Source organism: Brugia malayi (assembly GCF_000002995.4).
Source record: "Brugia malayi strain FR3 genome assembly, contig: Bm_v4_Chr3_scaffold_001, whole genome shotgun sequence".
NCBI classification, from domain to species: domain Eukaryota; kingdom Metazoa; phylum Nematoda; class Chromadorea; order Rhabditida; family Onchocercidae; genus Brugia; species Brugia malayi.
The window spans coordinates 13,774,906-13,791,396 of record NW_025062477.1 but is presented as its reverse complement, the minus strand read 5'-3'; the positions used below and the strand labels follow the sequence as shown (position 1 = coordinate 13,791,396).

The following is a 16,491-nucleotide window of genomic DNA, read 5'->3' as shown; positions in this document are numbered from 1 at the left end:
GTTATTTTACAAACTTTAAAAATTATTATTATTGCTATGCAATTGTTCGTTTTGTTTTCTTTTTATTCACAATATTTATTAGCTATTATTTATATGAATTTGAAAGAAATACATCTTTTTGAGCATATAAACAGTGTAAATTAAAAAATGTGTTATTGGAACAAACTTTTTCATTTTCAAATTGCTGCAAAAAATTTGAAACCTTAAATTTGTTGAAACTTTCAGTATAAATTCAATATAAATGGTTCATTAAAATTTAACATGAAATTTTAAATCTTTAATTCGAAAAAAAAAGGAAAAAATGGTATCATTAAGTACCATTAGGTACCATTAACATAGTACCAATCAATTAAATATTTAAATAATTCATTAAATAAAATATTTATTTGATTTTTTTCTTTGTTTAATAAAAATTGTGGCAAATGATTTTTACACATTTTTTGAAGATTTATGTACTTTAAACTCTAAGTTTACTTATTTCTGTATAACTTTTTAGAATAATTTCAAGTTTTTTTTTTTTTCTTATAAATCAATTTATAAATTCTATTTTTATCATTTAAAAATGAATCCTCAAAAAAATATATATTATTTAGAACATTAAAATTTTTATTTATTTAATTAGCATAAAATGGAATCAAAACGTTTTAATTAACTTTACTATTGTAATATTAGCGAAATAATCAAAATTTAAATCAAAATTACGCATAAATTGTAGAGGAAGAAAAAAAAAAAAGAAAGAAAGTAAAATTAAAGAAGTGAAATTTGAAAAAATTTTTTTTCATTAAAAGATTGAACAAATTAATTAACTATGAATTAATTACTCGTACGAGAGTTTAACTAATGTTTTTAGTTTAAAGCCTACATTCTGTTTTTTTTTTTCTTTTTCTTTTTAAATTAGAAATTAATTTGTTCAAAATTACTCGAAATGAACTGTGCAGCAATAAATCAATTTGTAAAAGTAAAGAAAAGAAAAAAGACGAAAAGCAATAAATTTTAGATCAAAAATTGTACAAATCAATGATTTGATTACATATCAAAAAAAAAAAAAAAGTAATATTAAATTATAAAATTACAAATGAAAAAGATATAAAATACATTGTTAGCAATTGTTATTACTGCTATCATTATATTACTAATAGCAAATAAAAATTTATATAAGAAATCAAATATTGAAAAAAAGAAATGAAAAAAGAAAGGTAAAAAAAAAAAGAAAAGTATTTGAATAAGAAACTAAAAAATATATAATTTTGCTTTATCGTAAAATATTTCATTTTCCTTTTTTTTTTTTTTTTTTTTTTGCTTTTCTAAACTTTTTTTTTTTTCTTTTTTTGAGTTCCTTTCTTATGACTTCAAAAAATTTTTTGAAATTTGTTATTATTGACTTTTCTTTTCTTTTTTGTTCGAACTATTTATTACTTTGCAAATAGTACGATTGATTGATAAAGAGGTGAAAAGTAAAATATTTCTTTAAATTATCTTTTCAATTCTCACCTTTTTTCTTTTTTTTTTTTCTCATTGTTATCATTTGCTATTTTATTTTCTTCATTTACTTTTCCTTACTTATACTTTTATTTTTTTTTTTCTTTTTTTGATAAGCTAAAAATTCAAAGTTTTTTTTTGAAAGCATAAATATGCCAAAGTATATTATAGCATTTATTATTATTATTATGAATAATAAATATTACTTATTATTATTTTTTATTAGTAGAAAAAAGGAAATTTACTAACTTTGAAATTGCAAAATTTATTTTACAAAAAAAAAAAAATATTTTATGAAATTTATTTTGCTCTGATTAGATTGTTACATTATCATAAGAAATTGATAACACTTTTTAATGATTAATTTATCATTGACTATAATTAAGTAATTTTTTCTTCTGTAATATTAAATTTATAATTATTAACACATTGCTTTGCTTCTTTAATTTTATTCATTTAAATTTTGAAAAATTTTTTTTTTTTTTTTAATTTTAAAATGTTCGTTACATCACTGATTTGTTTAATTTTAAACTATTGAGAGCTTGAAATTGATTAATTTACAAAATGTTGCAAAGTAATCAATTTCTAGTAACTTGTTTTGTACAAAATAAATATTTGTGAACAATTTGCTTCATTCATTCTTCTGATTGTAAGACTTTCATCTTCCTTTCTTTTTTTTTTTTTTTTTATTAATTCAAATTTAAAAATAATTTAATAAATAAATGAATGGTAATTTATTACAAAATACTTTTTCTTTTCCAGGTAAATTAATTAAAAATTTTAAAATTCAAACATCAAATTTTTTTTGAATAAAACAAAAAAAAAGAAAAAAAAAAGGAATGTAAATTGTGTATCAATCATTTTTTATTAATTCCATTTTATTTTTGTTGGTATACTCTTCAAGAAATATTATTTAACTTTTATAATAATAACAAACAAATAAACAAGTAAACAAAAATCAATGCTATTATTTATTTATTAGTTTTTTTTTTTTTTGATAAATATTTTTCTTTTTATTTTATATATTAAATTATATGCTTTTCAATTATTTCACCTATGATGATGAATCATAAATGATTTTCACATGTGTTTAACAAATATTTGATTAATTTTAATTAATTCTATCTTTCATTCCTATCCATTAAAGCGTGTGAATAATTTGCCTAAATAAATTCATTTATTTTTATCTAAAAAAATTATTTAAATTTATGCTTGTATAATGTTTATTTATTGAAATGAAAAATGTTTGCTTATAATACATAAATATATATACGACGATAAATTAGATGTAATTTTATAATTTAAAAAAAAAAAATTTTTTTTTTTTTGAAATATTAATTCATTCTTCTTTATTTGGTGTTAATTTTGGAATGTATACAATTTTTAAATAAATTTTTATTACTATCGTTTCGAAAATTCTTTAACCTATTTTATGTTTTCTTTCAATGATTCATTTATTGATTATTTATCATTTAATAGTTTTCAGTTGTAGTAATATTACTTTAGAAACATATAAATATATCATAAATCCACGTAGAAACGTATAAATATATCATAAATCCACGTAGAAACATATAAATATATCATAAATCCACGTAGAAACGTATAAATATATCATAAATCCACGTAGAAACGTATAAATATATCATAAATCCACGTAGAAACGTATAAATATATCATAAATCCACGTAGAAACGTATAAATATATCATAAATCCACGTAGAAACGTATAAATATATCATAAATCCACGTAGAAACGTATAAATATATCATAAATCCACGTAGAAACGTATAAATATATCATAAATCCACGTAGAAACGTATAAATATATCATAAATCCACGTAGAAACGTATAAATATATCATAAATCCACGTAGAAACGTATAAATATATCATAAATCCACGTAGAAACATATTAATATATCATAAATCTACGTAGTACGTCTAGTATAACATGTGTTACGTGAATAATATACGTAGTAAAATATACGTAAGTGCATTGCTCATAAATTTTTTTCTTTTTTTTTTTTCGTTTAAAATTAATAAAGAAAAACTTTCAGGAATTAAAATAACATTGCAAGGAAGGATGACGTGGAGTATAGTTCCTATATTATTAGTATTATATGGATTTTTTAAGGATTTCAAACCTGGTGAACCATTTTTATTCAAATATCAAACTGATTTTTTAAATCTAACCGAAAAACAACTCAATGGTGAAGTATGTCATTATTGATTTTTTCATTTCTTTGTTTTTTTTTTTTTTTTTTTCTAGTACAATAAAATATGTAATGATAGAATTTTTGTAAGTAATTAAGTAATGGATATTATTTGATCAGAAATAACTAATTGTTTCATTGATCAGTAATAAATGATCGTTTCCATTAAATAAAGTTCAAAGGATGTTTTTTAAATAATATTTTTTGAAATGATGTGACATTTTTTTTTTCATCATCGTTCAATTATGTAATGTACAATTGGAAAGTGCAAAAAGAGTAAAAATAAAATCAGGTAAACAAATTTGAAAGATTAATTTCAAATTTAACAATTACCAAAGAAAAAAAGTTTAAATAATAATAATAATAATAACACTAACCTGATTCATAATTACTCGTTTAGATTACAAAATTAGTTTAAAAGATTAAACTTGTTTACTCATTAATTAATTAATTTATATTTATTGGCTTAATTCAATTAACCATTTTATACAAATATAATTAAGTGCATTACAAAATTAATTTTAGATTTATCCATATTGGACATACAGTTATTTGCTTACTCTTATTCCAATATTTTTATTAACTGATTTACTCCTTTACAAACCTATTTTAATTTTAGAAAGTATTGGTTATATGGTTTTCAGGTATTTTTTTTTTTTTTTTTACTAAATAATATAATCAAAAAATTATTGTAACATATCCTTGTATCGATGCATTCTTTTTTTCTTGTAAATTTAAACATTATTTTTTGGTAAAAAAAAAAATTTAAACAATTTAAAACTTATCTAATATTTATCTCAGTTAGAATATTATAAATAAATTATAAATGCAATTAAAAAAACTCCAAAAAAAAAAAAAAAAAATTTGATTTCAGTTAAGATATGTTTTAAAAAAATTTTTTTAATTGAAACTTAATTATAGCAATAAATTATTTACAAAATATTATAATTAAATTCCCTGTTTGCATTTAACATTCATAGCAACTGAAATATTACTAAATTTAAAACAAAAACAATATTTTTCTGACTTTTTTTTTCTCCTAAAATTTAATTAAAATGATAAATTTAATTGCAAAATATTGTAATCAAATTATCATTGCAATAGTGATAAAAAGGAAAATATTGCAGAATTACATTGGTATTTGGTTCCGGAATATTCCTACAACAAATCGGAATGTCTTTTTATGGAATTGCATCTGCAGCTGAAATTGCATTTTACTCATATATTTATGCTAAAGTTAGAAAAAATGAATATAAACGGTTAATATTTATTTAATTATTTCATTATTTCATTTCTAACCTTTTTTTTTCCTACAAAAAACAAAGAAAAAAAAAAAGATTTTAACAAATTTTTTTTTTTTGTTAATTCAAATTCTAATTTTTTAAATTTTCTTTTTTCAAAAATTATTTTAATTAAATGTTCTATTTGAATTAATTACATTTAAGTTTAACATCATGGACACGAGCATCAACAATGGCTGGCCGTACATTTGGCTATTTGCTAAGTCAAACAATCGTAATAACTGGTATTGGTACTTATTTAACTGTTAATCAAATTTCACTTATATCACCTATTTTAGTATTTATTTTTGGTTTATGCTTTCCACGAATACAATGGAAATCATTAATTGAACGAATTAAAATTACAACAGGTAGTTTTACTCTTTTTCAACTTTTTCATTTCAAATTATTTATTTATTTGTTTTTTTTTTTTTTTTTTTTTTTTTTTAAATTTTTGAAACAAAACAAAATGTTTTGATAATATCTAAAAATTTGACAAACATTATATTCATTTTAGTAATATTAATAATAAAAGAAAAATATTGATAACAATAATAACAACAATAATAATAATTAATAATAATAATTTTTCTTCGATCATTCTAGAAATAGTTGCACATAGAAAATATCAAATGATATCTAATTTAATTTATAAAAAAAAAAAAATGCTCTATTTAGCGCAATCTCATTAATTACTTAGTTAGTAATCAATGATTCAAAAGAAAAAAAATTGGTGTTGAAATTATATATAAATGTTAGATATTTTATTTAAAATTTAAAATTGAATTTTAAGATATTGAAACACTGAATGAGCCAACAACCTATACAGAGTATGTAAAATTTCGAGTTGGAAAGTTATGGTACAATACAAAACAAATTTATGGGGTTGGGTTTGTAAGAAAATGGTCACTTTGGTGGGCAATGACAACATGTATGTCCTTACAGGTAAAATATATCATTTTGACCTTTGACATTTACTTTGGAATATTGTCTCTTCGACAGATATCAAAGCTCAATTTGTCCTATAAAGAGAACATAAATTCAATTACTTTAAAATAAGCAAATTTAGTATATAAATAAATAAATTAATAAAATCTATTATTATGCCTTATTAAGTTAATGTTTATGCCATTGATATTCAAAATAATTTCTTAAAATAACAAACAAAATTTGTATATTTTATATTTTTATTTCTTAATTATTTAGTCCAATATTTACTTTATCAATTTATATTCAAATTTAGATAAGTGCTTATTCACAAACATTATGGGGCGAAGTGCAAAATGAGGAGACAACATTTAATGGCTTCGCTGAAGCAACTTACACAGCTTGCGGTAAGCATTTAAAATTTTTAATCAAAGAATTATTGAAATAAGCCAAGTAGTTTTTTTTTTTTTCTTTTTAATACAACTTTTATAGCTTATCTTTGCCCATTACCAATTTTGGGTATTTCTAACTGATAACTTTTTGATTCGTACATTTTATTGTTTTCTCTATGTGCTCTCACTAATTAATGAATTTAGTAGTTCCAAAAAGGGCGCAAATGGAATGTCACAGATGAATGAAGTTGCAATACTCGGATAATTGAGATTTCGTGTAGATTTATTTTGTTGCAGCTGCGATCGCAATAATGTTGATGAATATGATATCGATTGATTGGGACAAATGGGGCGAGGCGGCTTTGGTACTAATTTCAAGCGTTGATTGCGCTTTACTACTACTTTTCAGTAAAGCCAAAACGATTTACGTAATGTATATCTGTTACATTTGCTACCGCACACTCTATCAAGTAATGATAACAATTGCGCAGTACGTTTCTTTCTTCTGTTTTTCAGGAAGATAAGTTAAATGCGTGGGCGCAAAAGTTGTTTCCCTTTTAGAATTCGATGTGAGGAAACTTTCGACAATCATAAATCAGTCACGACAACATATCTTATGATTACGTAATTCAGCCACGTATATCTTATAATCATGATTACGTGTCCTAATCGTAATTCAGCCACGTACATCTGGTAGTCATGATTACGTGTCGTAATTCAGTCACGTATAACTTGTAATCATGATCACGTGTCATAGCCCTAATTCAGTCACGTATAACTTGTAATCATGATCACGTGTCATAGCCCTAATTCAGTCACGTATAACTTGTAATCATGATCACGTGTCATAGCCCTAATTCAGTCACGTATAACTTGTAATCATGATCACGTATCATAGCCGTAATTCAGTCACGTATAACTTGTAATCATGGTCACGTGTCACAATGGTTCTCATAAATTGCCTCACGTTTTAGCACTGAAATGTGAAATGGGAAAAGGCTTCTGTTTATGTGCTGAATGATTCATCGAATTGATGACTAACTGTGAGATCTAATTGTGATTATTTATTTATTTATGATATTGTGAATAGCTATAAATTAGTGATTATTAATACAGATGGAATTTGGCTAAAAAAATGGTTTGTGAAAGTTATGGCTTAATATTTGGTCTCAATTCATTTGTGGCACTTATCTTGCAAGCATTTTTAACTGCCATCGTTGTTGATAAACGTGGCTTTGGCATGACTGTTAGGTCACAGGTTACTTTATTTATTGAATTGTTTATTAAAAAATTAGTATTAGTATTATTATTAATTATGTTATTCCAATTTAATGTTTTTTTTTTTTTAAATTAATTTTTTTAATTTTGTTTACTTTTTATCTCGCATATTTTGCATATAATAATTAATTGTGATACTATAATTAATTTGTAAGTTTACAATTTTAGTTTTTGGTGTATGGTACCTGTCATGCAGTAATTGCACTTATTTTCCTCTGTTCAATTGCACGCAATTTAACGAACCATTTGCGCCATCGATTCACCGCAATACATTCTTTCACTCCAAATACTATGAACCAAGAACAACTGCTTGAAAAGCTCGGTCAACCAGTTGTTACTAATTCAAATCCTGTATTTCTCCAATGTATTTCATATCGATGAGGACGAACACATTGATGATAATGTTGATAACAGTGTTAATATTACTGATAACTGATAATGAATGATGAAGATCAATTTCGATTTTGGAGATTTGCAGTAAGACTTTTTAATTGTTACATTAAAGTTTTTCGTATTTTGGCAATTTTTGATATATATGTATAATTAATTAATATTTAGCAAATCATTTTCCTATTATTATCATTATAATTAAGCAAAATATTTTGTTTTTTCATAATTTTTTCAAACATTTATAGGTTAAAAAATTAAAATGGTCAATTTTTATAGTTGAATTTTTAGTTAAAAAATTTATAGTTAAAAAAAATAAACATTTAACAAACTAAAAGTGGTACCTTTTTTTCTGATTTAAATTATAAACGTGTTTTTTCTGAGTACTATAAAAAAAAATTATTGATTGTAAAATTTAATAATAATAAAAATATATGCGTACTGATAATAATCTTTTGAAAAATTGAAATTATTAAATTGCTTGCTTTTTCTCCTTTTCTCTTATTTTTTCCTTTAATGTAAGCAAATGTTTTTTTTGAGATATATTTAAGTTTAAGCAATACTAAATGATTAACAGTGATTAATAATAGCGATAATAAAAATAAAATAATATTAATAATAATAACAACAATGATAATAATAATTTAATAATAATGATAATAATAAAAGATATTAACAATGCCTATTTTTTTTCCAAGCATTTATACGCTACATAGCAATTAACAAACATTTCAAAAAGTTTGTAAATAAAAAAAAAAAAAAAACTTTGAATAAGAAAAACAGTTTCAAATACTTTTGTTAATATCAAATATTCGTAAACATTTTTTGCACTGTGTTTTATTCATTTGTAAATTTCTCTTTTCCCACATTTCTCAATTTATCAACAAAAATCGTTCTTAAATCTTTTAATTTAAATTATTGATTAAAAAAAGTGAAATTAATTTTGTTCTAATTTTTATTTTTGCGTAAATTACTTGGGTTTTGTGAGTAAGAATGTAATAAATCATTATCAAATTTATCAAATTTTATCATTGATTAAATATTTCTTGTCAAAAGTTATTTTTCTTTAATACATTCTAAATTGGTTATGTTTATTGTTTATTTGTTTAGCAATTAATGAATTTGATCAATCCAATTGTTGTATTAAAATTACTGATAAGGAATGCTGATAAGGATTAACTATCAATATTTATTATATAGTTGCATTAATGGTAATTACAGATCTAATTATGCTAATTATTATTGTTATTTGAAATGATTAAAACTAGGAATAGTAATATTAATGGAATTAATATTCTATATTAATTAATCAAACATGAAATGCTATTTGTTAAAAATTGTTTTTCCTGTAAATTTATCAAAATGACAATGGTAGATTGAAAAATTCATTAATTAATTTTAACTTTTCCACTCCCAAAATGACTAAATTATTTGTTAGAAAAAGAAAGATATTAAAGATATTAATGATAACATATCAGCTGATAATAAACAAGGAGAAAATCAATTTGTATGCAAAAAAAAAAATTAGTCATAATTATCAGTGTAATCGATGCTAAAGCATAAAAAGTATTAAATTAAAAGCTTAAAACTTTTTTTTTTTGATAAAACTTTTTCTTCTTAATTTATACTTTTCATTATATTTACTTTTCTTTTCTTTGCACAAATATCATTAGTAAAGTTAATAAAGTTGATGAACTGTGTTGAGTGAATTCAAATGAATTAAATTCACATTTTAATATATTTCAAAGATTTTAATTTTTATTGATCAATTAGTCATTTCTTGATTTGAATACAATGTATATCAAAAAAATTCACAGATTATTTATTTCTTTATTTGCTTTTTTTTAAAAAAAAAAAAAAAAAAAAGTGATTATAAAGACAATATTAAACTTTTCAACAACATAGTAAGTTTGCATTTTTTTTTTTTTTTTATTTTCCAAACTGAAAATGATTTTGAAATTATTTTTAATCTTACTTTAAGCTTTTTTATTTTTTTACCAATAATAATTGTAGCTAAGATTTATTATAATCAAGATGATATTTGGGAGAGAGAGAGAGAGGGAGCGAGAGAAAAAAAGAAAACGAAACAGTTTGGAATACTTTTCTAATCTCATTCCAATTAACATTTTCAGGTAGGTTATGCTTTTTTGAAAATAAGTTCTGTAATTTCTGTACCATTTATTGTTGCATCATGACCATCATTAGTAGTTAGTGTTCTCATCCCACTTGTTTCTGATAAATTTCTTGCAGTTGTTGCTGTTATAGTTGTATCTGATTCTGATTCTGTAGCAGTCGTAGTTGATTCTGATTCTGTAGCAGTCGTAGTTGATTCTGTGGTTGATTCTGATTCCAATTCTGTACCAGTTGTTGTTGATTCTGTGATTGATCCTGATTGTGTACCAGTTGTTGCTGATTCTGTGGTTGATTCTGATTCCAATTCTGTAGCAGTCGTAGTTGATTCTATGGTTGATTCTGATTCTGATTCTGTACCAGTTGTTGTTGATTCTATGGTTGATTCTGATTCTGTAGTGATTATTGTTGCTTCAGTGCTTGATCCCAACATTTCTGCAGCATTTTTTGTTGTTTCAACGTATAATTCTAACTTTTCTTCAGTTGTTATTGCTTCTGAACTTGATTCCGACATTTCTGTAGTAGTAGTAGTTGTTGTTGTTGTTGTTGTTGTTGTTGTTGTTGTTGTTGTTAATTTCATCTTTTTGGTAGCTCTTGTTGTTTTTTCCTGATTCGATTTTGATAATTTGGTTGTGGTAATAATTTTAGTTAATGCTATACTACTATCAGATGTTAAAGCTTCCATAATTGAATCTTTTCTGCTCGATTTCTCATCACAATTTTCAGGATCATGAAATTTGTAAATATTTTGTTCCAACCAAATATTTTCAATTTTTTCCTGCGTATTACAATAATCACCTTTGCAAATGCAAACCGGTAATTTTGACGTACTACGTTCGTAGGTATTATAACGTGGATCCATGAAACAACCTTCATTGAATGTATCTATGCTACAGTTTATTCGACTTTTCAACTGAAAATATATCATTTTTTTTTTCTTTTTTTTATTTGTTTGTAAAATCAAATTTTTATTTAATTAATATTGTAAAAAATAATTATAGTAATTTTTAATTTTATAAAAATATGATAATTCTATGGAAAATAATGTTAATTTTATGTAATTTGCATAAAATATGTGATACTCAAATATCTTTGATCAATGTTTTTTTTTTTTTTTTTTTCGAATATTGTTGATCTATTTCTTTTACTTTTTAATCAATCAATTCATTTCTAATGTTGTAATATAAAAGTTTTGTGATACGTATAATAATTTAAATTTAAATAATGAATATGATTAATTATACCTCAGCGGTAGAATAACATTTCTTATCCAATGGTATTGCTCGAAGATACCAAGTTTCAGCACCTCGATCATACTACAAAGAATATAATTCTTTATTTAAAAAAGAAGAGAAAAAAATAAGTAAGTAAAAACTTTTTTTCAAATCAATTTTTTATAATTTACATAAATTATATATGTAACATTGATCTATCTGTTTCTTTTTTTTTTTTTTTCAAATTTATTTATTTATTCATTTTCCATTAATCTTTAAATACAAAAAATTTAAATATACTTCTAAAAAAAATTTAACAAATTAATTGTATTAATGTTAATCTAAATTTAATAATAATAAAATTTATTAAATATTAATTCCATATATAATGCTTACTTAATTTTTAATTGTTAAGTTTGATTACTAAAATTAAAATTATAAAAAGAAATAAAAGTACCAAAGATGCACAAAATTCTTCGTTATCATTGCATTTATAAACTTTTTCCGTAAATGATGAATATGCATCCCAATGTACCATATAACAGTATAATGATAGAGTATAAGTGATACTAATAAATAGTAATAGTATCATATAAATAATTGAATTATTCATTATTCCCATATTTCACCTAAATTCAATAATTTAATTAAAATTTATATTTCCATTTAAATATCACAATACTATGTCCTATAATAAGTCTAATAATATTTAGACTTATTAGCAATTTATTATTATCAACAATTTCGTTTTTTAGTTACGGTCGATCGATTAATATATGAAATATATTAGAAATTAAATTATTAAATACTATAAAACTAATTTAATATACTATAAAAAAACGAAATTGATTAATTCATTAACACATAGAAAATAACGATAATTTATTTCTATGTAAAATATTTGTTTAAAATAATTTTATTAAAAGAAAAAATTGAACATCGAAAAGGCTTTTTTGTTTTTTTGCTTTTTTTTTAAAAAAATAAGTTACTATATGATGACAAATAATTTGAATATTTAGCTCAAATTAAGCTTAGTCATATTGAAAAAAGCGATTGAAATAAATTGTAACAATAATAATTCATAATGCTAATAAAATAAATTTAATTTAATTTAAATTTAATAAATAAAATTCATAATATTATCCAATCATTAAAAAAAGAAGAAAAAGACAAAATCATTTAATGCATCATTGTAAAATAAACACAAAATTAGCTGATTAAAAAAAATTGATTAATTGATTAAAACAAAAATTTAAAATTTAATTATATCATTAATTCATTTAATACCTAAGCAATTTCAACTTTTTTTTCTTCACCACCAAAATAAAACAAAAAAATGAGAAAGAAAAAGAAAATAATTTTTTTTTTCGTTTTGAAAAAAAATACAAACAAATAAATTCCTTTTTGCTAATTTCTCTCATTTTATTAAAAAGAAAAAAAAAATGACAAAGCAATAAGCATTTACTGCTTGTTAAAGACTATGTTAAAAACATAAATTTCTTAAATAAAGTTCAGACAAAAACAAAAAAAAAAATAAAAATTTTAGGCTAAAAAAAAACACAAAAAAAACACAAAAAAAAAATGAAAATGAAAAGCAAAAATGAATGAATGTAAGAATTGAAATATGACAATGAGAAAAATTAAATATTTTTAAATATTTTTCTCATAGTGCTATCAGAAATCAACGAAAAACTTTCTGTTAAAATCATTCAGTTCGCATTGATTCATTCGTTTTATTTTTTTTTTTCTTTTTTACTTTTTAAAATTTATTTTTTTGTTGAATTTAATGATGAATAAAACTAAGCATTATAGATAGTATAAAATATATATATTTATGATTAAAATTAAAAAATATTCTATGAAAAAAAAATAAAAAAATAAAATTTGAAGCGATGAATCATTTCATTTCTATTTCGATTGAAAATGTTTTGTCTTACAATTTTATTCATTTTTTTGCTCTTTTTTTTGCAATAAAAGAAAAAAGTTACATTAAAATTTCTTTTTTTTTTTTCTATTCAATTTCAAATATAAATTTAATTAAATGAATGAATTATTGAATTAATTTAACTATTAACGATTATTGAAGCATCATAATTCTAATTATTATTTAATTTATGTTTGTCTCGTCTAAAAGATAAATTAATGTAAAATAAAAAGGCATTATTTAAAATATTAATTAAAAAAGCAAATAATTGATTTTATGTATTTTTTGTTTGCCTTCTTTAAAATATAAATTAATGCTACGTCCTGTGAAACGGTGAACGAAAGAAGTGGTTAATAAAAGGTAAAAAGGAGAAATGAAAATATTTGATTAAATTAATAAATAATTTGGTAAATTTAAATTTGGGAAAGCAAATTGTCCAAAAAGTTATTTATTATTTAAAAAATTCACAAACTAAAATATTAAAAAAAAAAGATTGAAAGTAAAGAATTATATATACATACTTTTTTTTTTTTTTTTAATTCCATTATATATCGAAAATTTGATCAAAAAACATTAAAAAAGAAAAATCAAAAAATTTTGATTTTTATTAAAAAATTTGTTAATTAAATAAAATATATTTCATTTTGAGAAAAGAAAGTTTTGTTCAATTTTTTAATGAATTAATAAATACTAATTTAGAAATGAATTAAAATTCATTCAAATTGCACATTGTGTTAAACAAAGAATTTTTTTAGGTATTACAAAAAATTTACAATTTTATACACAGTTTCAATGTTTATACATTAAAATATTTCAACTAGCAAACAGATTTAATTTAAATTTTTAATTGAATAATTTTAAATTACAAATTTTTTTCATTCAAATAAATAATTTAATAAATTTTGTTTCAGATTTGAAAATTTCAATCAAAATTCAAATGGTTTGCAATCACCACCAATAACAAATAATGTATTATTTTTCTTGTAAATTTCTGTTATCTTTTGCCTCGTATTGCACTTTGACCCCGTACACCAACAAAGGAAAAAATTCTTGTGATGTGTTTTATCTCGATAACAACCTTCTTCTGGTGTTTCTTGATCACTTTTACAAGCCAATTTTTTACGCAACTGAAAATTATTGAATAAATTTGTAAAAAATTATTGAATAAATTTGAATTATATATTTTAATAAATTAAATTAGTAAAAATTATTGAATAAATTTGAATTATATATTTTAATAAATTAAATTAGTAAAAAATTGTTGAATAAATTTGAATTATGTTAAAATATATAGTTAAATTAGTGAAAAATTATTGAATAAATTTGAATTATGTTAAAATATATAGTTAAATTAGTGAAAAATTATTGAATAAGTTTGAATTATGTTAAATTATATAACTAAATTAATTATCTAAATTTTCATTTAATTATAAAATATGATCAATAATGAATTGTGTAATTTTAAACTAAAATTTATAAAAAAAAAAGCACTGACATATTGTTTGGTAAAGCATTCATTCTCACTGTGCAGTACTCGCCACCAACCAACTGCTTCGTGATAATATGCGACACGTGGATTATACTAAAAATTAAAAATTTAAATTTTTAATCAAAAATTTAGAGAATAATTTTAATAACAATTAGAAAAATATTTGCAAAAAGTATGAAAGAATAAATTTAACTTAAACAAAAAGTAAAAAAAAAAAAAAATACATAAACAAATGAATAAATTTTATTCAGTTCCTTATAAATTTTAATTAATTTATAAAAATAAATTTTGCAATTTTTTTTTTTTAAATAAAATTTTTAATCAATAATTTGAGCAAATAATTTTGATAACAAATAAGCAAATATCTATAAAAATATGACATAATAAATTGAGCTTTAATAAAAATAATACATAAACAAATGGATAAATTTTATTCAATTTCTTATGATTAATGAATTTTACAATTTTTTCTTTTTTTTTTTTTTTTGAACTTTATATTATCTAAGCTAAATTTTAAATAAAAAAATTTTCCATAAATCTTTATATTAAAAAAAAAGAAAAATAAAAAATGGGAAATTTATATTTGCATTTAAATTTACATAATTTTTCGTTTTAAATTTATTAATTTCTTTCATAAATTTTTTAGATTATTATATATATATATATATATATATATATACTTACGCCTGAAAAACAAATCGTATCGTTTGATTCTTCCTTACATTTATCAATCAGATCAACCCAACCCGATGGGCTAATTTGATTAGGTCGAGAAAAATGGCAATTCGTTGCTGGAACCATTTCAATTCCAAATATGTATAATGTCAAAAGTGTCACCAAAACTATGCAAATCATTATTTAACCAAACTAAATAATTAAAAATTTTGAAAATGCAGAATAAGAAAATTTTTTAATTATTTCAATATGAACAGATCATGGATTTAAAAAAAAAAAAAAAACAAAAAATATTAAAAATTTTATTGCTTACTTTGACCTGTAATTAATAAAAAGTATTTTACACTTTTTTCTTAATATAATAGAAATTAAATAACCATTTAATTACTTCCAAATTGTATTTAGCTAATAAATGAAAATACTGTTATATTTGAAAAAATTTTAAAATTGAAAACAGCTAGAATTAGAATATTATTTTTGGCAATCAATGAATGCTGATCTTAGAATTAAATGTAAATGACACACTAATTAGAATTAATGATGTCAATAAATTATTAATCAAATAATTATTTGATTGTTTGGTATAGAATATGAAGAACTCGTTCCAATCAATAATCTATCTAATCGATCAATCAATCAATTGATCAATCATTATTGGCTTCCATTCATTCCTTCCTATTTCCTATGCTGATTAGATATCTTTTCCCGTAATTTATGTTAATCAAAATGAATTTATTATTCATAAGACTTATAAACCGTCAAAATATATAAATCACTAACAATTAATAAAATGTTAACTATTAACAATTAATGAGAATATAATATTAATTAATTTAAAATGCATAACAAATAAATTTATAGCAATTACTTATTTCTATACATTTAAGTTAAAACTAAATAATCATAATTAATAAAGCAATAATAGTTATAATCAGTTGATATATTAAAGTAATTAAAAATTATGAATAACTTAAATCATTGGTATAACAAAGTAATTACAAATTATGAATAACTCAAATCATTGGTATAATAAAGTAATTACAAATTATGAATAACTCAAATCATTGATATAATAAAGTAATCACAAATTATGAATAAC

At 21.0% G+C, this 16,491-nt stretch overlaps 3 protein-coding genes across 3 annotated transcripts; 1 reads left to right on the top strand and 2 right to left on the bottom strand.

The window, feature by feature from the left end:
* Nucleotides 1-3,566: 3,566 nt before the first annotated feature.
* Bm8328 (Uncharacterized protein) lies at nucleotides 3,567-7,954 on the top strand (the record flags this gene model as incomplete). Its single annotated transcript, XM_043081108.1, has 9 exons — nucleotides 3,567-3,698; nucleotides 4,222-4,340; nucleotides 4,824-4,955; nucleotides 5,142-5,347; nucleotides 5,770-5,921; nucleotides 6,220-6,310; nucleotides 6,593-6,785; nucleotides 7,412-7,553; nucleotides 7,742-7,954. 9 exons carry the CDS (start codon nucleotides 3,567-3,569, stop codon nucleotides 7,952-7,954), a joined length of 1,380 nt encoding a protein of 459 aa, XP_042937042.1.
* A 2,143-nt stretch (nucleotides 7,955-10,097) lies between these two features.
* Bm8327 (Uncharacterized protein) lies at nucleotides 10,098-11,842 on the bottom strand (the record flags this gene model as incomplete). The annotated part of the gene is made up of 3 exons (XM_043081107.1): nucleotides 10,098-11,003; nucleotides 11,335-11,406; nucleotides 11,762-11,842. The coding sequence occupies 3 exons, from the start codon at nucleotides 11,840-11,842 to the stop codon at nucleotides 10,098-10,100; spliced, it is 1,059 nt and encodes a 352-aa protein (XP_042937041.1).
* Nucleotides 11,843-14,154: 2,312 nt separating this feature from the next.
* On the bottom strand, nucleotides 14,155-15,572 carry Bm17692 (Uncharacterized protein; the record flags this gene model as incomplete). Its single annotated transcript, XM_043081106.1, has 3 exons — nucleotides 14,155-14,355; nucleotides 14,724-14,810; nucleotides 15,402-15,572. 3 exons carry the CDS (start codon nucleotides 15,570-15,572, stop codon nucleotides 14,155-14,157), a joined length of 459 nt encoding a protein of 152 aa, XP_042937040.1.
* Between the last annotated feature and the right edge of the window lie 919 nt (nucleotides 15,573-16,491).